Source organism: Uranotaenia lowii, chromosome 2 (assembly GCF_029784155.1).
Source record: "Uranotaenia lowii strain MFRU-FL chromosome 2, ASM2978415v1, whole genome shotgun sequence".
Classification (NCBI taxonomy): Eukaryota; Metazoa; Arthropoda; class Insecta; order Diptera; family Culicidae; genus Uranotaenia; species Uranotaenia lowii.
Window position 1 is genome coordinate 56,720,423 of NC_073692.1, and position 26,915 is coordinate 56,747,337.

The following is a 26,915-nucleotide window of genomic DNA, read 5'->3' on the forward strand; positions in this document are numbered from 1 at the left end:
TTGTCATTTTTGTCATTTTTGTCATTTTTGTCATTTTTGTCATTTTTGTCATTTTTGTCATTTTTGTCATTTTTGTCATTTTTGTCATTTTTGTCATTTTTGTCATTTTTGTTCAGACCCTTCGAATTTTTTTTATTTTTGTTAAAATCGCATTGTATCGAGAAATAACTCTTATTATGAGAAAAAACTCCATAAAGGTATCGACCATTTTATGTTTGTCGACATAATCTCGTAAGTCTCGACACATCATAAACCTGACATATGTTTCGCAATTAACCGCCTTGGGCCAATGGCTACGGAACTCACCTCAATAACTTTCCCATCAACGGATACCATCAGATGCATAACACCTGCCCGTTCCGGAACAAACGCCAGCCGATAGGTTCCGTTTTGATTGTCGGTCACTGTGACAGGAACGGTTCGATTGTCCTCATCCCGATAGCGCAAATCCGTTTGCACAATCAAGCCACCGTGAGCCATCGTCCGGTCATCGTAATCTTTGGTGACAAGCGACAGGTCCACTTTCCGGTGCACTTTCAATCCTTGCTGGGCCAGATCGGTTCCATTCTCCAGGGTGCAGCGCTTTGGGTCTGCCTTCTGCGTAGTGATGACTCCATACAGAGGAATGCGACTTTGAACCCGGGAGTTCGGCGTCTGTTCCTCCGGCAGGAATTCCAAGCTATCCGTCACTTTGAAGTCGAGCATACGGTTCGATTTCAGACACTGCTCGAAGCGTCGCAGCAAGATGCTGATGAAAACAAGATTTTCTATCTCATTACCCTCGCTGATTATTTCCTCGGCGAAGTCGACGGCCGCGTGAGCGTTCTGGGACCGTTGTTCTGTGAAATGGAACAATTTTTTTTTACTTAAATCAGTGGAATAACTTCATGATTCATTTGAAAAGCAACTTTGTATCAGCATTCATACATTTTGTGAAGAATTCATTTACCGAGGAAAATGTATTCACATTTTATGTTGTTGCATAACAGTTATTTATGCAGTAAGCTGTAAAAACTGGATTATTCAAGCACGAATGGTAATTTATTATCCTATGATATTAGCCCACGATCAATTGATGAAAAAAGCATGCAGATGTGCATAAATGTTATTTGCGCAGGGTTTTTCACACAATTTCTTCTACAACTCTTTAAGCAGTGTACAGTGTACGACAAATTTGACTACTTTATTGAAACGTTGATGTATTATTTAAGGAGTAAGTGTGGATAAATGTATTCAACTCAAAAGTAAGAAAAAATGCAAAAAAAAACATAAACGACAATTATTAAATTCAAAATTAGACAAAACATTTATCATCTTTTTCTAAAATCATTTTTGGTGAATAGATGTAAAAATTATTACATTTGAAGAGCATTGGCTACAATCATATACTTATTCATTTTGGGATTGTTTGCTATTTTAAAACAAGTTTGAATAAGAGCTGTACTCGAAAAAATGCAACACTTTCATTTGTGAATAACTTTTGAACAGATGGATGATAATTGATAACATTTTCAGTGAACCAACCTGGTATAATAACGTTGAAATATGCAAAAAAATTTTGGGAAATTTTTGGGCAGGATCGTGAAAAACGTAGGGACATTTAATTGAGAGACTTCAAAGCAGCTGAAAATCTACTATGCTATCAAAATTCATTTTGTAAATCGTTCTAGAAGACCTAGAGAATCTAAGAGTGAGCTAAAATTTGAATAAAAGTAAGAATGATTAATTCCTGTCCTATCCTGTCAGAAATTTTTCATTCAAAAGCCTTGCCGGAATGTTCCGGAGAAGAACGAGAGGAAAAATTTAAAAATAAATATATCATATATAAATTTGGCTAACAATCTGTGGGAGATGGAAATCGATAAGTGGAACATAACGATTGGAAAAATAAACGGCCTACAAAAGCGACTGTTTTCCTTCATGTCCCTTTAAAAAAATTCTTTATGATAAAACTCTTTTTTCTTTGGATCTGGATTCCAGCCATTAAGCAAAAACTGTGATTAAGTGATAAAAAACTAATAATGTTGTATTCTTGCAGGAGGTGGACAATCTGCTAAACTCGTCATAGCTTCGATAAAATAGATAGGTTTAAGTTATTTTGAAGGTCAAACTCCAGGAAATGAAAAACGTCAACAAATTGCCTTGATTTAGAAAACGAAAGTTCAACGTGTGAAATACAGATGGCACTTTTTTTTTCTTTATTATAGAGACTTTCAGCCTCGGGCCGGCTCGTCTAGATGGCACATATGTTGCCCAAACATTTTAGTCAATAAACTTACTTATAAGTCGCTCTCTCAAAAACAACTTGACAAATCGCCACATAATTTTGCACATGTAAACATAAACATTTCATAGTATTCAGTATCACAGAAAATATCATCAACTTTCATCGATCCGCTCAAAAGTTGTTCAAAAATGAAAGTGTTACATTTTTTGTCAATCCTTACTAAAAAATTTCAAAAGGATTTAAAAAAAACTCATTCTTCATTACAATATTTCAAATCATGGAAGTTTCCATACGTTCATGATATAAGAAGTTTTCTTAAATCTTGAGAACAGTGTGATTTTTTCCGAGGAATCCAATGAAGCCTATTTGAGCCACCGCACGGATAAGTAACAGGAGTTATGGCTGTTTTTACCCTCAATTCCTCTACATTTTTCTGAAATCATTGGAAAATGTAGGGGAATCGAGGGTAAAAACAGCCATAACTCACTATTTCAAAGCGTGCAGTGGCTCAAACAGGCTTCATTGGATTCCTCGGAAAAAATTGCATAAGATAAATCTCGTTTAGTTCAAAATTTTCAAGTCCGATCATGGTTTTTCTGAACTTTTTGAAAAAATGAAAGGGAATTGAGGGTAAAACAGCCATAACTCCTGTTTCCGATGTGTGCGGTGTGTCAAATAGGCTTCGTTGCATTCCCCGAAAAAAATCACACATAATACGTTCCATTTGGTTCAAAATTTTCGAGTCCGAACATGCTTTTTCTGAGCTATTTGAAAAATGTAGGTAAATTGAGGGTAAAACAGCCATAACTTCTGTTTCCAATCCGTGCGGTGGCTCAAATAGGCTTCGTTGGATTCCTTTAAAAAATTACATAAGATACAACCCATTTGGTTCAAAATTTTCAAGTCCGAACATGATTTTTTCTGAAACCATTGAAAACTGTAGGGGAATTGAGGGTAAAAACAACCATAACTCCATTTTCTAAAGCGTGCGGTGGCTCAAACAGGCTCCATTGGATTCCTCGGAAAAAATCACACAAGATACGTCCCAAAAGATTCAAAATTTTCAAGTCCGAACATGCATTTTCTTAACAATATGAAAAATTGAGGGGAATTTAGGGTAAAACAGCCATAACTCCATTTTCCAAAACGTGCGGGGGCTCAAACAGCATTCATTCGATTTCTCGGAAAAAATCACACAAGATACAACCCATTTGTTCCAAAATTTTCAAGTTCGAATTTGCTTTTTTCTGAAATAATCGAAAAATATAGGGGAATTGAGGGTAAAAACAGCCATAACTCCATTTTCTGAAGCGTGCGGTGGCCAGAACAGCCTTCATTCGATTCCTCAAAAAAAATTACACACGATAGGTCTGTTTTCGTTCAAAATTCTCTGGTTCGAATCAGTGTTTTTCTGGAATGTTTACAAAATATAGGGGAATTAGGGGTTAAAAAGGCACTATATCTCCGTTCGTAAGCTTGTGCGGCGTTTGAAACTATGTCCAATTGATTCTCCGGAAATTTTCACAAAAGGAAAGTATATTTCCATAGATTTGGATCATGTAGCACGAAAGATATTGAATTTCTTCGTGGTTTGTACACTTTTTTCCCCATTGTGCATTGATTCAGAACAACATTAATTCATAAAAACATATTGCTCCTTATTGAATTGTTTGATTGACTCCCGAAGCACTAAACACAACAGGCAAAAACAACTTGGAAACCAATATCTTTGGTTAACAATAGAACGAAAACGCCGCTTTCAACTTCCCAAGGGGCGTAAATTTCTCAATCAGTCCATGTTAATCTAGAAGATCCGATTTTCCAACCCCTACAGCACATTTCTGTTATGATTCTCTCGACAGATCAATTAGAACTGAGTGGATGTCTCGAATATGTTGCTGCTATCGAAAGCGGGATGGCGCGCAAGAATAACATTAGCACAATTTCGATTGGTTTGAATCAAAATGCAATCAGTATGAATTGCTTATGCCCCCTGCCCGTGATTGCACAAACAAAAGACACAATACCTGAACGAGTATACTTACCTAGATCCGCCTTCTGGGCGATAATCATCTCCATCTTGGCCTCCCGGATGTCGGCAATCTGTTTGAGGAGTGCCTTCCGGTGGTCCTCGAGAGCGGAAATGTACTCATCAATGAAAGCCTCAACGTCCCGCTGGACCGATTCGCACTTGCTGTTGATCCGGATCGACACGTCATTGAGCCGGGCCACGGACTGCATGGCGAAATCTTCCAGGGGTCTGGTCTGCTCGATGGCATTCCTAACGAAGCGGGAGTAGACTTTGCAGGCTTTGGCCGCCGACGTCGATTTATGGTCCCGATGGATAAACGTCGTGCACTCGTTGCATATCACCTGATGGCAAGTGGTGCAGAATAATTTTAATTGATGCTCCGGATGCATGGGACACTTAATGGAGCGTGTCTCGGATGTTGGATTGGTGCGGCGGGATTTTTTCAGCAACAGTTCCCCGATCGTCCGGACGATGTGGCTGGATGTGTTCCGTTGCCGCTGGTGGGCTTCTTTGCAAAAGTTGCACAATTTCAGCGAGCACGTCGAGCATGATGATGTGGCCTGATTGACGATGATATTGTAGATTTCGCCGTACAGACGCACAGTGGGGCAAATCGATGGTCGAAAACTCATATATATGCTCAATCCAATTCTAACCCATTTGAAGTCATAAAAAAATTGTTCATACTATCAAAATCATGACACAAATTCCAGCTTGACATGACGAGTTTTTGACAAATGGCTTTTCCAAAAAAAAAGTTGCAGAAGTCAAATTTCTCGTCTCCCTTATATTTAATCAAAAAATTATGTTCTAGAGATTTGCAGCAAATGAATTTTGTCACAAACTTCTCTCACACTGTTTCAATCAAGTAAATCAACAAGTTATGGAAAAACTAGAAAGCAAACGTGACGTAATGACGCAGGAATCTATGAAAACAGGTTTTGCGTTCAGTCGTCACGTCATGTTTTCAAAGCGCTGCTACAGCACGGTGAGTTGTTTACTTCTTAAGCAAAAAACATTATTTCAACAGGAAATAACAGGATGGCTTCTTAATCTTAATATGCACAGATAATCATACCGCTTGTACATCAAAAGTTTTAAGGTTGATGGGACAACAAATTGACGTAGTCATATAAATTATAAGTTTCACCAGATATTTTTAAATTTTCAAGAACATTCGATTTTCACCCTACTAAGTAAAAGGAGTTAGCTGCAACAAAATGAACGAAAAATTAAATGAAAATGTAAGAAAATTTATAGTTTTTGATATATTTGTGATGTCATAACACATAAAGCACCAATTTCAGTAATATGTGGTTTTGTTCGAATTTAATTTTACAATTTTTTTTTCTGTCAAAAATGTTTTTAACCCTCATCCGTCCATGATATTTTTTCCCGTTACAGTCTCTGGAGTGTCAATTTTTACTCCTGACTAAAACCAGTGTCTCCTAGACTCCCAACCGATTTTTACCAAATTCATAGTTTTGGAAACCTCGTAACGTAACACAAATATGTTTTTCAGACAATATTCACATACAAAATTTCAGTTTTCAATTATTCAATGTTTAAGAAAACAAATTCAAAAAGATATGCTTCGGAAAAAATTGTAAATCAGCTATGGGATGCTTGAATAAAATTTTTGTAAAGTATCGCAGTGCTAATATAATCTCACCACTAGAATCGATATGAAATTGGCTTTCTAAGAATATCAATTTATTGTGGAAATCTTGCCTTAATATAATCAAAATTCAGTGCTACGTTGAATTTTAAGTACAAGAAAAGCTGAAAATTTTTCAAATGGACAAAAAGTTCAAAAAACATATATCTTTGAAAATTCATCAAAAATTCTGTGTTTGGTATTTTGACCATCGAAAAATGAAAAAATGTGCCAAATAACGTCAACTTCTAAATTCTTCGTTTAAAACTTATCGGTTTTGATCTTAACAATATTTTCGGTTCATGATTGAAAACTACGGTTTATACACCACTTTTTTACATTTTTTGTGGCCATGATCTTAAAAAAAATCAAATTACTTATGTGCTACGTCTAGCTTCTTACTTGAGCATTCTTCGACACTAAGTGAATTTTTTGATCAACAGTCTTTATCCGAAGCAGGTTTTTTCGGATTCTTTTTCTAAGACTTTGAATAACGGAAAACTGAAGTATTGAAGTATGTCAATTAATATTCATTGAAAAACATGGTTGAGTTACGTTACGGGGTTTCAAATGCTATAAATTTAGTAAAAATCGGAAGAGAAACAAAAGAGATATAGCGGTTTTAAGCGAGGAGTGCCAAATATACACTCAAGGTGGGGTTTAAGAGAGTTTTTTTCTCGGGCTTTAAGGGTGCGTCCATAAGAAAGTAATGATGCAAAATAAAAGACTTCGAAAATTGACTGAAGGTCCCCGAAGAAATTGTATTGGAAGCACCCGAATTCAGTTACAAGCCGTCGAACTTCCAATAATCTCATAATTTGATTGTCCATCCCGGGATTTCCCGGTCGGAAATTCCCTGGAATTTAAAAAAAATCGGGAATCCCTGATTCCCGGGAATCATAGTTTCATTCCCGGAAGTTTCCGAATTGAATGAAATTATTTCTCTGGAAAAACCTGATAGCCTCCAGAACCATTCATATTGTTCTTTTTGAAAATGTATTCATACAAAACTCATTGAGAATATGCCGATTCCTGGGGCATATCTATGTGTGAAAAATGTAACACATATGTGCTTAAAGATTTGGAAATTTAACATTACAAAATTTTAAACGATGTAAAGCATTTTGGAAAATTATGAATTTTTTATTCATTTATTCAACAATCGAATCATCGAATTTCGATAACAATCCGTCTTAGCTTTTCGTGAATATTTTCATAGAATTTTCAAAGGTAGAAGTAAAAGTAAAGTTTGGGTGGTGTAATTTTTTTTGGTTCCTTCTATATCAGTCTTTATTTTGACACATTGTGGACCAAATACGAAAGTTTCCGTCTTTTGTTGCAAATGTGCTAGACTTTGATAATTTACAGCACAACTCATATGTTATTAATTTCATAATCAAACTTTCTACTACAAAACTTAACACAACATTTTTGGTAATTCTAATATACTAATTTTGTAGACATTGTTCCAGTAATTTTAGAGGTATACAATGTCAAATCTTGGAGTTTCAGGACGAGTCTAATGTGTTAATTACAAATTGAAACTTGAAGTTTAATATGGAATTTAAACTCAATAAATTCAATACATTTCTAAACGAAATCAGAAGAGCCATAACCCTGATAAAAAGAATCAATTACTCAACAAGATACAAGTTTTTCTGTAATGTTTGATAACTTCTGAATTTCAGAAATCTAGTTTTTTTTTAACTCTTAACGATATGATATGAAAAAATCAGCTGGATTCAAAAATCGTGTTCATATAATATTCAATAATAAAAAAAAGAATTAAAAAACAGAACTTGTTTTCTAAAACTAAATATTTAATAAGGATTCAGAATTTTTCAATTTTATTCAGAATTTTTATGGTTAAAATTATTGGGTAATTTATTGATCAGAACTGTTGACTGAATTGTAATCATATTTTGACTCCATCCTATTATTCCAACCTGTGTTTTTCGAGGCAATCCCTAACACTATTTCGGAATATATCCCTGAAGTTTCATTCCGAACTAAATTTTATCTCTGTTTTGGTTTTTTTTTTTTCAACATTTCCACTGAGATTTTTCTCACTATAAAAATTGAACTCTGAACCTCAAATAAGATCGTAAGTTAATGAGCTGACCCCTTTAATGGTTTTCTCAAATTATTTTTTTTCATTCTCAATTTGTAGATTTGTAAGTATTTCTGCCCTAACTTTAATTTAATGCAGTTGCAAAGCGATTTCGAAACGATTTGAATTTTAGATTTAAAATAAGCGACAACAAGAAATTTAATTTTGGATGCAAAATTTCAAATGTTGAAATTTGAAGCTAATCAGTTTCAAATTTTGGCCTTGAATTGATTTCTTTTGAAATAGAAATGATTAACCTGCTATCGCTAACATATTTGGAATAAGTAAATGATTTAAAATATATTTGAACTAAACATTAAAAAACTGAATTTAGAGTAGAGTGTCCATTTCCAGGCCATTTTTGCCTTCCCTTCAATGAAAACTTGACAATCTTTTTTTAAATTAATAACTTTCTCGATGTATGTATATATAAATTCCTTTGTTTCCAAAATCTTTAACATATTCATTTTTATATACTACACCCTGGAATCGAGAAACCTGAGCGTCTTTTTCCCGAGTATTCCCGGGATCCCAGGAAAAATTGACAAAGGATATTTTAACCCTCTATGAAATCAAAAGAAACGAATCATATGTATATTAATGGTAATTTTACCTATTTCTCCTTTTAAAGGTAAAAAGATATTTCCACCAAACTAAACCAATAATAGTTTAACTACAAGCTCAGTACTCAAAAATTCAAGAAAAGTTTATCACTGTACTTATAGAATAAAGCATCTGTATGAGTAAATAAACTTACAAAACTGACTGCTTGTTGCTGCAAAAAAATTATAAAATTGAGATAGATTTCAATAACAATAGAATTTGTATGGTTATCCATTTTATCTCATTAAGTCTCAGGTAACTGCCCATTTTTTCAATAATTGTCATTTTTTTGGTCAATAATTTGGCCGAATCGTAAATTCTAAATGATGAGTAGAGCAAAATGGACTATTCCAATTATTTTCATTGTGTTTTTTTTTATTTGAAATCGTTTGTTGTTTTTCACTAATACAGAGTTTTCGGACGACCAAAGCCAACTGTATTTTATTTAGGGAAAGAAATTCAAAATCTTATCCATATTTCAAAATATTTTCTTACTGATTGTAACCCATTTTTCTAATAATGGTCGTGAAAATATCTGGAAAAGAAACTGGGTTAATATGTATGAATTTTGATTTTTAGGGAACACGGATGCACAACATACGGTTCAAAAGTCGCTTTGGGAAAAAAAGTCTACCGTGGGAGAAAAAAGGTATGAATTGAAGGAGTTGTGTTAGTTTTAGAAGCTTATATGTAGCATACCTATGTATGTGCCTATTTATCAATATTTTTGGGATCGTGGATTCCCGAAATTTTCGATCGTTTCGTGGCATTCAGGAATTCCCGAAATATTTTGATTCCCTGGAATTTCCGATCGGGATTCCCGGGAATGGACACTCTAGTTTAGTGTGAATAGTTCACCTCCCACAAATCATTTTATAGTAGAATCGGATTCAGAATTGAAATTTTTCAGTAGGTATCGAGTGGTACACCTCTTCTACTGGTCTTTGACCCTCATGAGGAGGAGTAACCCCTTAAAATTTTAATGTTGGCAATTTTAATGCTGACCCTGTTGAAATGTTTTCTGTTTAAAACAAAGCAGGATTGAAGTTTTTAATTATTTACATCATGTTTTGTTTTAAATTTGCTTTCATTTTTTTAATAATTGGCACCAAATTATCCAAAGAAACCAAAGAAGCAATGATTATTGTGAAGCGAAGCATTCTCAAATTTCCTATAACTGTACTTTTTTAACAGCCATTCTCTATAGTCTTCAAATTTTGTGGTTGGATAGCTGAACTAAAATGTGTGAAAATTTCATGAAAAAATATCGGCAGAGAGAGAGAGAGAGAGAGAGATGGCATGAATACTAATGTTATGGTACTGCTACACTACTGTAGCTTTAATAATAAAAACTTACATCGAAAAATTTTGGCAATTATCAAATCGCACAGTAACTTTGCACAAAAGTTTATAAAGCTTAGATTTTAAAGCTGATTGAACAAAATTTAAGTACTTTTGACATAATTGGTTAAAAAATAATACATCTGCCTAGGGTTGATCGTACTTTGGACCTAGATCCTACCTAGTTAATACCGAAAATCGGAAAAAAAACTCATTTCGTTTGCTTAGATTCAAGACACTCTTATGCAAATAATGAACTCTTGTTTTCCTTTATCCTATTGTTAATTCTTAACTTTATATTTTTCCACAATTTGAACTGTTCTAATACCTTTGAAATTCAAGTGCTTCAATTATGTTCAGTTATGTTTTGATCTAGGATTGAAAAACTCTAAATGCCAATGTAAAACCAAAAAGAAACCGAGAGCAAAAAAGTTAGACTCTCTTCCGTTCCAATCATCCAACCATAATAAAAAGTTTCCTCTAACATCGTGGTTTACTAAAATAAAAGTAGTCAGTTTTTAGTTACAATAAAATTCGTTTTATCAATTGTGCCAAGTATCGAAGTTTTTTCTAAATTACATCCGGAGAAGGTTATCCACATATAGACGTATCATCTATCTTACCGCTTTTCGCCATTAAAAGTAATTTTAATAAAATTTTCAACATTTTAACGTAAGTATTTTCTCTGTAGAGGTAAAACAGAGCACTCAATTAGTGAAAGTTTCGAGAAATCAGAGGGATTAAGAATAAATTACATTATTCAACAGGCCAAGCCCAATTCTAAAGAAAAACTACCATTGCTTTAATTAATATGAACAATACTATCTTTTTTTTTTAAATTAACAGAAAATTATTGGAAAACCCAGAAAATAGGTAACATCTTTTCTTAAATACTAACCGATCAATTAAGGTGCAAATTTAAGGGCGTAATTAAGAACCTGTATTGAACATTACCATCATTTTTTGTCATATTTCGGTAAATAAGCTACAAGTAAACAAAAAATATCTCATAACTACTACGCTGCTGAGAAATGTGGTTATCAGAAAAAAGTTTGAGTTATTTATAACAATAATTATGGTGTTTATATGAATCGTTAAAAATCCCTAATATTAGTCCATGATATTTTTTAATTTAAAATGAAATATTCATTCATTTTTTTTAGAGAAATCTTACTTTTTACTGGCATTTTAGATCTAGGTCCAACCAAAGGTACAAGTCAAGTACTAAAACCGGACCAGTAGGTTCAGAGTAAGAACTGTCCATCAATATCTATATAAATTTATAAAAAATGGCAAAACCATGAATGAAAATTCTCATTGAAATTTGCAGATAAGACCATCAACTACAAATGGGTTTTCTAAAAACAACAAAACATCCATCCATGTATGAAAAAAATATGGATTTATATAAACGACCGCTTAACGGGTTAAAAGTAGATCAACTAACCCTATATCAATTTGATTCAATCAACCTTTCTTACAATGCCAAAGTATGTAATAAAAGTTTGGAAATACCGGTTTTTATACCGTCCTGGTAATTTGAAAATGAGATGATGAACGGATTAGCCGGTTTTGGTAAAACCAGTTAGACCATCCTAGTTTTGCGGGAAACCTTTTTTTCAGAGGTCCGCAGAAAGTGGAAGTTTTTTGTGCAAACATTTCGCACGCTTAATACAATGAAAGTTTTCGAAAAATTTATCGCATAAACACGTTAATAGCTTATGAGAAGGTAACTATTGGCTTTTTTTAATTCCTATTTTTTAAGTCTTGAATTAAGATGTCCAATTAAATTTAGAGAGGGGTTTCGATAGATAACATGTTTTCAGATGTCAAAAAAAGGTGAAAGTTTTGATTTTTTATCACTTTGGCATACGCAACGCTACTGTAATTTTAAATTCCTCAACTTTTAATAATAAATTTAATTTCTCTGCAAAGACATCAACACCAAAAAAGTTTTATTTTGCTTCAATTGTTTTTCTAAGGGTGTTTATTTTTTTTTTCGATAATTTGTAATACACAAACTTTTCCCACACATAAAATTTTATAACCAATCGAATAGCCTGTTTTTTTCAATAGATTTCAGATCAGCATAATGCCTAATTTCTGGAAAGTATTAATTTATGACAATTTATCGAAATTTACAAAAAGAGGTTTTGGCCAATCCTTCCTTAGGACCTGCCCCACTGTGCGTCAGTTGTGGAAAACGTTGGCCAAGATCATGTCCAGGCCGTGCCATGTGGGACAGTTTTCCGGGTGTGTGTGTGTGTGTGTGTGTGTGTACATATGCAAAAGAGAGCAAAATTATTTCAGCACTCAGTTGACCGGCAACAGAACAAAATCAAGCATCTCATCCGTGAAAAAGCGCAAAACGTACCGCCACTTCGGTGCTGCAAAGCTCGCAAAATATGTTGGGCGGTGGATTTCCGCAGGCCGAAACGATGTCCTCGATTTTGCGAGCCATCACAAAGTGCGGCGGCAATCGGTTGATGCCCCCGAGTGGCAGCTCCGTCGTCATTCGGCACGTTGGACACACCAGAAGTTTTTCCTCGTTGCTTAGCAAAACTTTCGGTTGACTGAGCTCTTTCAGGTGGAACTGGTTAGGGAGGAAAACAAAAAAGGAATCAATTTGAAAATTGAAAACAAGTTCAGGCCCACAACATCGAATTTTCCACAAATTTGAACTAGCATAAGAACTAGATTGCAAGAATTGCGCCTGAAAATAATATGAAATTCTTCTTATGACACCCTCCCCTTCGATTTTTCTGAAAATTACAATGGGAGAGATAAATTAAGTTTATCATGAAGATATTTCATTGGAAAATTTTAATAATCCTTAATGGGTTGAAAAATATGTTTCAGCTGAGGACACGTCTTTTTTTAAATCATCGTTTTTTACTCAACTGTTAAAAAAGCTCCTGAAATTGAAAATGTGATTCAATTCCCTAGACTACCTTAATGACAGAGATAAGATAGCGGAGATTTATCGCTTATTAGGGGTTCGGAATCGGCAAAACGTTTACTTTTCCCCAGGAAGCTCACGTTCATAGGAAACATACCTTTTCCTTGGACGGCGACTTCAAACAGTTTCTCTCCCGGAAGCTCTGAAAGGATGCTCTAATCTGATCGAAACGTGATTCGCCGCTGAACAGCTCCTGATTAGCAGCAGCAGCACCGGTAGTAGATGAAGTGGCTTCTCCTCCCACAACACAATCGTTGGCACGTGAGGAATCGTGTGCACTCGCATTGCAATTGGCAGCTGGACCGGTGAAAACTTTTTCCTCGTCAGTTTTTTCGTCATTTGCTGTCATGAGGAAAAAGCGAAAGTTGAATGAAGAAAGTGGTATCGTTGAAAGAAGCGAGTTGATGTCTTATGTTACAATTTCGTGCGTATTTTTCAGCTTTGATATTTTTATTACATCCAATTCTGAATATTTCAACTGCAGAAAACCCCGCACAGCATTAAATGGATAAAAAATTATCCGAAAATTTAGAGTTTCATTGAGAAAAAAAGGGAAATAACGACAGTTTTTACAATAAAGGATTTTTTTTCAAATTATGGCCTCGGTCAATCACGAAGTAGCAACCATTGCACACTGGTATAGAACATCAATCTAGCGGAACTAAATTAATAGCGCCCAGGGATTAAAAGATAGACTTTTGATGTCTTCGACAACATTGCATAATTTCATAAGGCGCATACTTTGAAATACAATATAGAGTCAAGGGGTCCACCAATAGCAAGATAAAAATGCTAACTTTTTTGTTAAGAATTTTAGAGCTTTGGTTTCTTCTACAAAGTTGTTTATCTTAACAAAATACATAACTTTGCTGAACAAGTCAAAGTTCTACAATTTCATTCTAAGGAGTTAAAATGAAATTAAAAATAAAACCATGAAAATGCAGTTTTTTAAATCTGAAACGTTGTAGGTAAGGTGAAACCATTTTCAGTCTTCGAAACAAAGTTGAAAAAAGTTAAGATCTACAATCTTCTACAACATTATGATGTGTTTTGAAATTGCTGAAGCGCTGTAGAAAGCATTTAGTGTAATATATTAACGATTTTCAAAGAAAAGTTTATCGAACTGCGCAAATTTTCGCACCATCAGCCAATGTGGATTTTATGTTTGGTGTTAAGAGGAATCATTACCATATAAAACTAGCGTGGAACTCGGTGGAACTCGAAGCAATTTTAAGATTCAAAATATAGTATTTTGTTCACAAATATCACTTTTTTAGACACTTTATTAGTTTCTTAGTTTATTTGATGCAATGAATGGTGATGCAGCTCTGGTTTCAAAATGGTCATAGATCCTTTACTCAAATTGAGTTTGTAATCCAACGAAAATTTATTATCTCAAAAGTGTTTTTTTCGTTAAATAGAGCAAAAAATGGCCTGCCACCAGCTACTAGAGCTGAAGGCTACTTTACTTTTGGAGTTAAATCACTTTCACGTGTTGGTACAGATATCATTTATATAATGATGTACTAGAACAGATTCTATTGATAAATTCGAAACGGAAAACCGGTTAAATCATCTAATTATTTCTTATTCTCAAATTCTGCAAGTTCATTGCATCAAATAAACTAAGAAACTAATAAAGTGTCTAAAAAAGTGATATTTGTGAACAAAATACTAGATTTTGAATCTTAAAATTGCTTCGAGTTCCACCGAGTTCCACGCTAGTTTTATGTGGTAATGATTCCTCTTAATACCAAAAATAAAATCCACATTGACTAATGGTGCGAAAATTTGCGCAGTTCGATAAACTTTTCTTTGAAAATCGTTAATATATTACACTAAATGCTTTCTACAGCGCTTCAGCAATTTCAAAACACATCATAATGTACTAGAAGATTGTAGATCTTAACTTTTTTCAACTTTGTTTCGAAGACTGAAAATGGATTTGCCTTACCTACAACGTTTCAGATTTAAAAAACTGTTTTTCAAGGTTTTATTTTTAATTTCATTTTAACTCCTTAGAATGAAATTGTAGAACTTTGACTTGTTCAGCAAAGTTATGTATTTTGTTAAGATAAACAACTTTGTAGAAGAAACTAAAGCTCTAAAATGCTTAACAAAAAGTTTAGCATTTTTATCTTGCTATTGGTGGACCCCTTGACTCTATACTTTATTTCAAAGTATGCGCCTTATGAAATTATGCAATGTTGTCGAAGACATCGAAAGTCTATTTTTTCATCCCTGGGCGCTATTAATTTAGTTCCGCTAGACTGATGTTCTATACCAGTGTGCAATGGCGATGTGGAACTTGTTCTACTGAGCCACGCCTGCGATCATGGAATTCGAAATTTTTCAATCAAGATCAGGATATGCAAAGGAACGATAAATTTTGGATTTCAACTATATTATGTTAAATGTTTATATGTTTCGATATTTTGTGTTATTTAGACAATATCAAAAATAATGCCCAGATTCTGGCAATCTTAATTAGAGTGTCCATTTCCCATCGATTTTAGTGTTCCCGGTAATCGGGAAATCTGACGATTCTTTTCCCGGGAATTCTCGAGACCGCGGAAAAAATGGAAAATTAAGATTTAACCACTCTACTGCATATGAAAACTTATCTATATGGTTTTTTAAATTTCTAGGTAATAATTAATATTGCTTATCATTTCAATTTGTTTAGTAGGTACCACAAAAATTCAATTAGCAATTAAAAAACCCATGATCCAAAAACCAAGTACTTTAACCGACAAACATGTCTGATTATTGCTGATAAGATTTGAAATAATTGAGATCGATTTTTCACTCTCGATAGAAATTGCTTAGCTAGACTTTAGGGTTATTCATCAAATCTTGTATATCCTTTTGTTTTAAAAAATGTTATTTTTCCCGATAATTTTTCTACTGTCTATATTTTGCAAAGCGGAAGTTCTAAATGATGAGAGTTGAAGAACATTCAGATTAATTTCGTAGCGTTTTCTTATTGGAACTGTTGGGTTTTATAGATTCTAAGTCGTTTTTAACTTTTACACTATGTTTTGGATAAAAACTCTTTCAATGTATCAACCAGTTTTCAGGAGAAAAAAATCAATTCTAAGCCATATATCCAGTTAGAACAATCAGAGCGCCGATGTGGTCTAGTGGATAGGCTGGCGCGAGTCTGGTATTGGTACGCCAGGCGTACTGGGTTCGATTCCCAGTATCGGCAAGAAAAACTTTTGGGTTCGAATCCCATAAGCGGGCCGACAGGTAAGATGTGTTTCATTATATAACTGACTATATAATTGGAATGTTCAATCAGTTGCCAGCTGGCCAGGTATATACACGGATGCCGGAATACCTGTAAGTAAACTAGCCCACCTGATTGATTCGTTCTTCCAAAATATACCAACATCAACACACGCAATACATTCACCACATAACAGTTCATACGAAGCCATGGGGTCCGGGTATGGTGGCGCGCTGCATTGGAGATTTGTCGAACCTAATAATCTAAGGAATGTATGTGAACCCATACTTTGGCAGAAACTGCGGTGAATCCGTGCACCCATGGTGGATTACCAACATACATACATATATATATATCCAGTTAGAACAATCATTTGCTTTGCTCAATCTGATACATTTTTCGAATTTTGATCCTGTAAATTAGTAGTAATTTAGCACTTTTTATTGGCTCCGCGAACTCCCGGGATTTTTAAGCGTTTCCCACAAAGCCGTGTGAACAGGTAGGTTTTAAGGTTAGACACAACCCTCTCCCCCCCCTCCTTCTCCTAAGAAGATTTTTTCCAAGAAAAATTTCCACTGTAGTAACGAAAAATTACTTGATCTTGCAATATTTCTATCAGATTTTGTTATTGGAATGACTTTTGAAAATAAGTAAAAGGTATTTGAGATATTTCTGCACGTTTTTTTTTAACAAAAACTCAAATTATGATTAAAAATAAAAGTTTTAAAATAATTATCAACTTTCCTCAAGGCTTCTAGTTATTTTGAGTTCTGCGAGAAAAGTTATGGAAGTTCTATGTTTTTTAATTTTCCACATTTATAAAATTTTCAAGAAATTTTAAACCACACTGAATTTTTGATATTTTTAATGCATATATGTATGTAATCTTTTTGCAGGTTCAAACAAATATGTTAAAACAATTCAAGTTTATTACATTTTCTGCAGTAATATAAAAAAATGTTTGTAATGATATCTATCCAATTTTTTATTCTGTTGAATTTAACTATAAAAAAATGTTTGTAATGATATCTTTCCAATTTTTTATTCTGTTGAATTTAACTTAGATCATACATCATTTTCATCATAATATTATTCCTTAATTGGATGAAGTATGATAAAAAGAATCAGAATCATATTTTGTTATAAATGAAGGTTTTTTAGTCAATCAGTAATCAATTATTTATTTCACTTAAAACTGATACTTTTTAAATTTCCTTATCACCAAAACTCAATGTGTACGTCCAAATTTGGCAAAAGATTCGAGTTCAGGACGCTCAAGTCTACCAAATCATTAAAGAAAATAAGCACCAAAATGCTGTTGCATTAAGTTATCCATTAAATTCTATAAATGGTTAAGGTGACACGTTTTTATTTAAAAAAAACCTTCTGAAATTAAAAAAATACTATATTGTTCATGTTCATATTTTGTTTTAATTTTCAAATAAAATTACTGAATTTTAAAGTACAGTTTTTTTCAAATTTCCAATAAACTTATCGAATTTTATAGTCAAACTATTTAAATTTTAGAAATATTTTTAATCTGTCTTTGTTTTTAATTCTGAATTTTTGTGTTCTTGACACATAAGCCCTTAAATCTGAATTTTAATAAGAAATTCATAGTTTTAACCTTCTGTTATTTTTCAGGACCAAATATTTCAATCGCAAGTGATAAAGTACTCAGAGCTTGTAATTTTAAACTTTAAAACCTACGATTAAAAATTTAAATCTTTTCATTGATTTTTTTAAATAAAAAAACATGTTTTATTAATCGATCGTTATTTATAAATTAATCTTAAAAAGTTTGAAAAATGATTCAGCAACTTTAAAACTTTATTTTAATGTGTATGTTTACTAACTTTTTATATGCTTAGTGCTTTTAATAATTTCAACAAATCCTTGAAACTCCTTATTTTTAATTTTTTTATCATTTTTTATCATTCGCGAAGTTACCCATTTTTATTTTTTTAGTAGTTATATTTTGAATGAATTTTTCTAGCCATTTTATTTAATAACTGCGGTTTTTTTTTATAAAAAGTTTTTTCTCTGACTTCTAACATTGGCACTTTGAAATTATAATATTTTTTTTATCAAATTTAATTTAACCGTCAACCATTGAATAAATTATCCAAAGTTCAAAATGGATTTTTTCAGTAATCGAAAATTCACTTGTTATATCGCGATTAAATATTTTATGTGAAAATTCAAAATACTAGAACGGAATTTTTCAATCAATTTTTCAATTGAAAATGAAAAAAAATAAATTTAAATTAAGATGAATTAAAGTTAATAATTATATTTATATTTTTAAATTGCGACCCAGATATGGGTCTTGACTCAAACATTCAGTCAGCGAAACTTTTTTTTGTAGAGAAATGAATCCAACTTAGATGAAATTTCAGGGACTAGATAAGAGAAAATCGATGTTGAAAAACATCCGAAAAAAATTATTATCATAACCATCATCATAATTATTATCATTTTCCTTAAACTAATTAATATTAGTTTCGGAATGGATTGGACATTTATTTAAGAATTCAGATTTGTTTTAAACTCTGTGTTTTGGAAACGTTGATCTCATAATTGCTATGAAATTCTTTTGAAAAAAAATCCTAGTTCCGAATAAACAATCAATCAGAACATCATTTTGATAAAAATTATTAATGATTTCCCGAAAATTTGAAGCTTTAAGTGTGATATGTTTTGAAAATTTTGTTTTTTTTTTAACAGTCAAAATTTTTTTTTTGTTTCTGTTGTAATCATGAGTGAGAAACAGTGATAGAAATCCCATTCCTTTTCTTTTATTTATGTTTTGGTAATGTTATAATTTTTAGCTAAATTTGAATTTCGAAAACCTCCCCCATGGACGGGTCCATCGCACGGGCCTGGTTTCCCAGGATTCCGGAGTTTCCGTTTTTTATGTTCCCGGAAATTCCGAGTAGGACACTGTTACATCATTTTATATATTAAAAATGGATTTATGTCTATCTGTCTGTTTCCCATCTCTGTATGTCTCGAAAACTACTGAACTGATTTGCGTAAAACTTGGTAATGTGGAGTATTGGAGGCCGGGGAAGGTTTCTTAAATGATTTGAGACCCCTCCCTCTCACAGGAAGGGGAGAAGGGTCCTTCAAAACAAAAGACAATTGATTGCATAACTCGAAAACCGTGCAAGCAAATGGTACGAAATTTTGCGTGGAAGAGTATTTGGGAAAAAAATATTTTGAAAAATATTTAAGGCCCCACCATCTTTCGAGTAGGGTGACAGGAGTGGAAGAGGGGGCCTCTATTACAATTTTTAACATGACGCTCAATCCAATAAAGCAATTATTTATCGATAAGAGTTAAAATAAAAAGTTATAAGGCTTCAAAAATGGGCTAACTTTTTTTACGGTGGTATTCATCACTGTTAATGAGGCGTCGTTATGTTCGACCGCCCCGACTCCTTAACAGTGATGAATACCATTCTTAAAAAATTAGCCCATTTTTGAAGCCTAATAACTTTTTTATCTTAACTCTCATCGACATGCAGTCTTCGGATGAAATATTTTTCATAGTTTGGACTTTAAGAAAACCCGTTTTTGAAAGAAACGGCCGACGGGAACCAAAGTTATTAGCTTAGCTTGATTGACTACTCACATCCACCTGAATCATTGAACCCGAAATGCTCTGTTATTTTTTTACAAAATGGAGTTCATTGAAATGGTTTTTACTGATTCTGATGGTAATTTGATGATATGAACTTTGTTAATTGTTTTTTTTTTAAATAAATGCATTTCGAGCACCATGATCGCAGGCGTGGCTCAGCAGAAAGAATTCCGCATCGCCAATGGTTGCTACTCCGTGATTGACCGAGGCTACCAATTTTGTGCAAAGGTCAAAAGAATGATGCTTGGGATTAGCGACTCACTCTCAATGCACAAAACTGATACTCTCTCTTAAACCATCAATAACGGCGCCGGCCACGTCCTAGTAGTCAATTGATAGGTAGGAAAAAATATAGAAAGGGATGAAAGAATCAAATTTGTGCTTTAGGACCGAGGTTACCTCTGCATTAGACTGCCCCAAATAACCCGACTTTTGAAAAAGTTATACGCTGCAGGCTAAAATTGGTCCTGGGCCTAGTACAAGATCTCATGCCAAATTTGGGCCAGATCGGACCACGGGAAGGGGTCGCTCAACGAGCCTGAAGTTTGTATGGGATTTTGAGACATTTTGTTCGAGAGAAACATGAAAAACCCGTTTTTCGTCAATAACTTTTGTCTCCCTCGACCGATTTCTTTCAAAAACGGGTTTTCTTAAAGCCTAAATTATGAAAAATATTTCATCTGAAGGTTGCATTTCAATTAAAGTTGAGATAAAAAAGTTATTAAGCTTCAAAAATTGGTTAACTTTTTTAAGGGTGATATTCATCACTTTGTTAATGAGGCGAATAAAGTCCGACCAGAACACTCAATGTGAAATGCATGCCGTTTCGTCAAATAATGACTGATTTGAACCATTGTTGTTGCGCTCGATTACTATTTTTTTATTTTTTTTTTAATATTTGAGTTTGGATGATATTCACTTGATAGTTCGGAAAGAAGTAAGGGCGGAAAATGCTTGACAATTTAAATAAATTGCATAACCACAGGGGCTTAGGAACATGACTGGACGATTTGTGATGCCAATTAAAAGATAAATTTTGATTAAAAGATGTTTAGAGTGTTTTTTTTATTACAAAAACTAATGAGATTGACACATGAAGTTATTCAAAATCTTTTTTGTATTCATAGAGTAATTAACAAAGTTCAAATTATACACAACATCGTAGCAATTGCTTCTTTTCGAAGCATGCACGGTAACAGAGTTTTCAAATAAATTTCTTTGAAACGTAATGCGTACATTAAAAAAAGAAATTTCAAAGTTAAACACAATTCACTCTAAACCGAATAAAACACTTTGTTGAAATCAATTAACAATATTAACCTTCATTCTGTATCAAAAGAAAGCTACAGCTAATATAATAAAAACGTGAGAAAAATATAAAAGGACCTTTTTTCGAAAAATTATCATTTGATTGGCATCATAAAGCGTTGGTCCATGTGTTTTTCGATCTAAAAAAAAATGTTGGCGGTTGGTTCTGAGAATAACAACAATTCTGAATAGATTTTTTGAGAAAAAAAAGATTCTGAGTTAGGTAGAAAAAATGAACCATAAACCCCGCCCAAAGGCGGATATATATACAATAGACTGCCCCAAATTTGTGTGGGAAATTTAAAACCTGTGCAATATTATGCGCTTTAGGTTAAAATTGATTCTAGTCCTAGTACAAGATCTCATGCCAAATTTGGGACAGATCGAATTACGGCAAGGGGTCGCTCAACGAGACTGAAGTTTGTATGGCATTTTGAGACATTTTGCTCGGAAGAAACATGAAAAACCTGTTTTTCATCAATAACTTTGGTTACCATTGGCCGATTTCTTTCAAAAACGGTTTTTCTTAAAGGATGGTATTTATCACTGTTGATGAGTTGGGCCGGTCGAACATATTGACGCCTCATTAACAGTAATGAATACCACCGTAGAAAGTTAGCCTATTTTTGAATCCTCATAACTTTTTTTCTAAACTCTTATCGAAATGCAGTCTTTGGATGAAATATTTTTCATAACTTAGGCTTTAAGAAAAATCGTTTTTGGAAGAAATCGACCGACGGGAACCAAAGTTATTGATGAAAAACTGTTTTTTTTTATTGACATCACAAATCGTCCAGTCATGTTCCTAAGCCCCTGTGGTTATGCAATTTATTTAAATTGTCAAGCATTTTCCGCCCTTACTTCTTTCCGAACTATCAAGTGAATATCATCCAAATTCAAATATTAGAGAAACATTAAAAAGTGCAATCGAGCGCAACAACAATGGTTCGAATCAGTCATTACTTGACGAAACGGCATGCATTTCACATTGAGTGTTCTGGTCGGACTTTATTCGCCTCATTAAAAAAGTGATGAATATCACCCTTAAAAAAGTTAACCAATTTTTGAAGCTTAATAACTTTTTTATCTCAACTTTAATTGAAATGCAACCTTCAGATGAAATATTTTTCATAATTTAGGCTTTAAGAAAACCCGTTTTTAAAAGAAATCGGTCGAGGGAGACAAAAGTTATTGACGAAAAACGGGTTTTTCATGTTTCTCTCGAACAAAATGTATCAAAATCCCATACAAATTTCAGGCTCGTTGAGCGACCCCTTCCCGTGATCCGTTCTGGCCCAAATTTGGCATGAGATCTTGTACTAGGCCCAGGACCAATTTCAGCCTGCAGCGTATAACATTTCATAGGTTTCAAATTTCCCATACAAATTTGGGGCAGTCTACTCTGCATCCTAGCAAAAAAAAATTGTTTTGGGAGTGTGGGATGAAGGATATGATCAGGAAACACTTTTGACAAGTGCGATAAAGTATTACCTGCTCAAACTGAAAGCCTGATTTGTTGTCATTTTTTAAATTTTTTTCGTTTTCTAACACGGCTCTTTTTAAAGTAAAGCTTTTCGATCAAGCTAACTAATAATAAACGATAAAAGCATAGCACGTTATGTATGAAAACTAATGATGTAATAAGAAAAGACACTAATCTTAACGATGATTCATGTAGATTTTTTTATTATGACGCACAATATTCATCAGCAAATAACTCTTCCAAAATAATTTCTAATCTTATGTTTCAAAATGAATATTTCATTTTCCTTCCTTGAATTAATCTTTGGAATTCGTTCTATATGTTACCATAACTAAACACAGTTGATTTTTTAACAAAATTCTATTAAATTAAAGATTTTATTTGATTCGGTTTAGTGGGAAGGAAATGAGGATCCGTTTCTCCTATCATTTTTTAAATATTCGATTTCCAAATTCTTTGACGTGTTAGGACGACTTAACCCTTCGTTTCATAAAGTAACAAATTTGCAACAATTAATGTATGGAAAAAGTGAAAAATCGTATTCTATTTTAATTTTTTTTTTCTCGATGTACTCAACGATCCAACTGTAAAACCTTATTTTTAAGGAAAAATAAAAAATCATGAAATGAAGGGTTAAAGTATGATAACTTTCATAAAATATAACTCGGAAAATAAATGAATTGATTTATACATTTTGTTTTTATTTAATAGTAAATTTTCAAATTCATCTAACAGACGCTTGCTAATGAAACTTTTTGAAATCACTTCATTCGTCAAAAAAAAATCGATTATAAAAAATCCCACGACATGGCCTTAGATTAAAAACATCCTATTATCGAGCAAGCGTTATAAAAAATCATCCAATTGGCAATTATACAAGTAAAAATTGCTTTAAGCGTTCAGTGTGAATCCGAATGAGTGTCTTCATGTTGTCATTTGCTTCTCACGGCATAATATTTTTAATATTAACATTTCAACTCAATCATCTGCCCTATCCAACAAGTTTTCTCTTTCTCCTTCAAAGTCATTCGATTTGATTGTCAGGTGAACCACAGAATTGTGAAGAAAAAAGATAAGAATGGCACTATTTCGTTTTCAATAACTATGAAAAAATGAGTACAAATTTTAAAGTATTATTTTACGGAACAAAAAATACATATTTGCTAATTTAATCGTTAAGACATTGTTATTAAAGTATTCATATTTGAAGAAAAATAGGTGGAATATCATGATCAGATGGAAAAAATAAACTGAGAGCAATTTGGTGCTGATATAAAACTTACAATTCCAAAACAAACCTGTCTGTGCTCCTCAGTGAGCACAAGAACATTACAAAATCAACAAATATTTTATTAAGAACAAATGACATCTAAATCTCTCCCACAAATTTTCAAAGCAAGAAAACCCGTTTTTGAAAGAAACGGCCGACGGGAACCAAAGTTATTGATGAAAAACTGGTCTTTCATGTTTCTCCCGAACAAAATGTCTCAAAATCCCATACAAACTTTAGGCTTGTTGAGCGACCCCTTCCCGTAATCCGATCTGTCCCAAATTTGGCATGAGATCTTGTACTAGGCCTAGGATTAACTTTAGCCTGCAGCGCATAACATTTCTCAGGTTTTGAATTTCCCATACAAAATTGGGGCAGTCTAATACACACACTAAGAACAATTCATTTTTAAATTTTTAGAATCGAAGACCAATGACTTAAAAAAAATCATAGTAAAGGGTTGAATAAACTTATTTGAAAATAAGATTTTATCCCAAATTAAGCTTATTGTAGTTATTGTTTATTTAGTTAATTACGTCCAGCTGACTTAAAAAACTTGAGAAGTTATGAACATATTATTTTTAATTTTGTTAAAACATATGATATGAATTTTCTGCTTTAGATTTCACGAAGATTAACTAAAGAACGAGACGTAATTGAAATTGTGATTCTAACTATATGGTCGCGATTGATTTCGAGATAATTGAGTTCAAAGTTCGCAGCCTCACCAATTAGTTCCATTTCAAAAGATTTCTTATTTTACCAGTTATCCAACAAATTTAGTCTCTTATCGAGGAATTAAGGCTATACTGATTGATTTCTGATATCACATTTAGTAGAAATTGGATTTTAATAACTATATGTTTGCACACAGTTCCCTCTGGTCGAATCAAAATGCTCAAAAAAAACCGCCATGCATATCATTTGATTGGGCAATTTGTTCAAAACGTAGGAGCCTTCTAATAGACGCTTTACGAGCAGCACCTACCGAGTATGGCTGATGCTTGAAAAATTTTTTTTTTTCGTTGAGCCAAAGTAAACCAACCCATACAAATATCTCACATTCTGAATGAGAAATATATAAGATTTTAACTTACTGGTTGAGTTCTAAACGATAGTACGCAATAGAAGTGAACTTCTCTAACCATTAAAAATTCTACTTTTCCAATAGAAAGTTTGAAAAATAAGATTCAGGGAACTCAGTTCGGTCTGGATGAACATAATTTTATTCAAATGCTGACAATCTGCAAAAGGACGTTTTAAGCCAAGAGAGCTTCATTATCATCAATATTGATTTTTTTCAATAAAATCTTAAAAAAATAAAAAAAGTCCTGATTTTCATAGGGTAGGTTGTTAAAAATGATTTGCCTCCGTTACAATAGATAACTCAATTTATTTCAACTTGGCGTTCAGTTCGGTCTGGTCGAATCCCGGCCATATATGAAGCAAAAAAACTGAGTCAAAGCAATCGAAAAATTCCCTTTAATTCACCCACGGTAAAAGAACAGTTCGCAATTTACTGGTATTCTGATAGCAACTTACTATCTTTTTCAAGAACAAGATAGTTTAGTTTTTGTCGAAATACCGGTATCTGAACTTTTCTTTTGTCGTGGTTGAGTTAAAGGGAATCTTTAGATTGCTTTGATTCAGCAGAATTATTCAACCAAGTAGGCTCAGAACACATATTAGTGGAAAAAAAAGCTTTAATTAGGCATTGTGACAAAGCAATCCCAACCTATCTTGATATGTATGTGATTATTCTATAGAACTGAAGACTTTAAACAACATCACATGCATTCTGCAATCCTTGCTTGTGTAATTAACTCACTGCAAAACTTTCCTAATGAAACCTTACAAACTCAAGGATTACGCGGAAACGAATAAATAACCTAATACCCAGTTGAGGAAAGGAAAACTTACAATCCCATTCGTAGCTTCCGCCGCACTCCTGGTTGATCCGGCGCCAGAACAGATTGCTTCCGCTGTGAGACGCGGCGTCCAGCTCAATCAGGCAGCGCTTGCAAAAAGTATGCAAGCAATCCAGAACACGCGGATCGTGACACAGCTTTTTGCAGACGGCACATTTGTACTTGCCCGGTAGAAAATCCGTCGGAAACTGGTCGTACATTGTGCTGAAAGAGGAGTTAGAAGAACTCAAAAAAGTTAAAAACTTTAAACACTATTTGAATTTAAGGAATTTAGAAAAAAAAAATCAACTAAGCAATAACAAAATTTAAACTGAAGTAAAAATATTTAAAAAAAATCACTACAAAGGATAGTTATCCAATTATCTACAGCACATGTCAAAAAACGAAGGATCAGCCACGTACAGTATTTCATCGAACTTGAGCTGCGATTTTTTGTCGTAAAACTTGTTCAGATCCATGAAATCCTGGTCCTCGCTGAACATTGGCATCAGAATTCTTTTCGGGATATCATACATTCCGGTCACTTCCGGCAGCGGCTTTGGCTGGTCCATTAGCAATTGCCTCTCCAGGTCAAACTGATTGTTGTACAAAGAATTCCTGCGGAGGCTCGATTTGCGAACCACGCCCTTGCCATCGACCAGACAGATGCTTCCCGCGGAGCTCGATTTTCGCGTATCGCAGACCAGCTCGAATCCGGTCATGTTCCCCAATTTTGCCGGTGTCAAATTGAACGTCAGTTTGCCATTGTTGTTCTTCAGCAGCAGAGCATCCATGCTGCCTCCGGTTCCGGTTGGTTCCTCCCCGCGGAATTCATTTTTCAAAATCACAACCGCCTCCACATGTTCTTCGCTGAGCCGCACGTAGCGCTCCAAATCCGGAACATTTTCTGCTCCATCGTCACTATCGTCCGACTCGCAGGATTGCGTCTGCCTTTGCTGATTCTGCTGCTGCTTTTGGTAGATTGCCGTTGATGATGATGCATTCAAGGGCTCACAGTTGTTAGGGCTGTCCCTGCCATACGAATGAGAACGAACACTTGAAGAAAAACGAGAAGGATTGCCGACTTCCGAGGGATTCATTCTGCACCGGCAGCTCTTGCGATGGCCGAGCTGGGCAAAA

The 26,915-nt window shown here is 33.7% G+C and overlaps 1 protein-coding gene across 1 annotated transcript; it reads right to left on the minus strand.

The window, feature by feature from the left end:
* Positions 1-228: 228 nt before the first annotated feature.
* Positions 229-26,915, minus strand: LOC129748223 (uncharacterized). Its single transcript, XM_055742747.1, has 6 exons — positions 26,199-26,915; positions 25,789-26,000; positions 13,027-13,271; positions 12,345-12,563; positions 4,273-4,819; positions 229-839 (listed from the first exon to the last, which is right to left on the minus strand). The coding sequence occupies exons 1-6, from the start codon at positions 26,873-26,875 to the stop codon at positions 247-249; spliced, it is 2,493 nt and encodes an 830-aa protein (XP_055598722.1). The 5' UTR covers positions 26,876-26,915; the 3' UTR covers positions 229-246.

What these genes read in the sequence shown, in the direction of transcription:
- LOC129748223 (XM_055742747.1), bottom strand. Translation starts at nt 26,875, where the DNA reads ATGAATCCCTCGGAAGTCGGCAATCCTTCTCGTTTTTCTTCAAGTGTT. An exon ending in TTTGCAGCACCGAAGTGGCG is followed by an intron (nt 4,820 to 12,344) that starts GTACGTTTTGCG and finishes ATCGTCAATCAG; the next exon opens with GCCACATCATCATGCTCGAC. An exon ending in CGCCCAGAAGGCGGATCTAG is followed by an intron (nt 840 to 4,272) that starts GTAAGTATACTC and finishes TCCATTTCACAG; the next exon opens with AACAACGGTCCCAGAACGCT.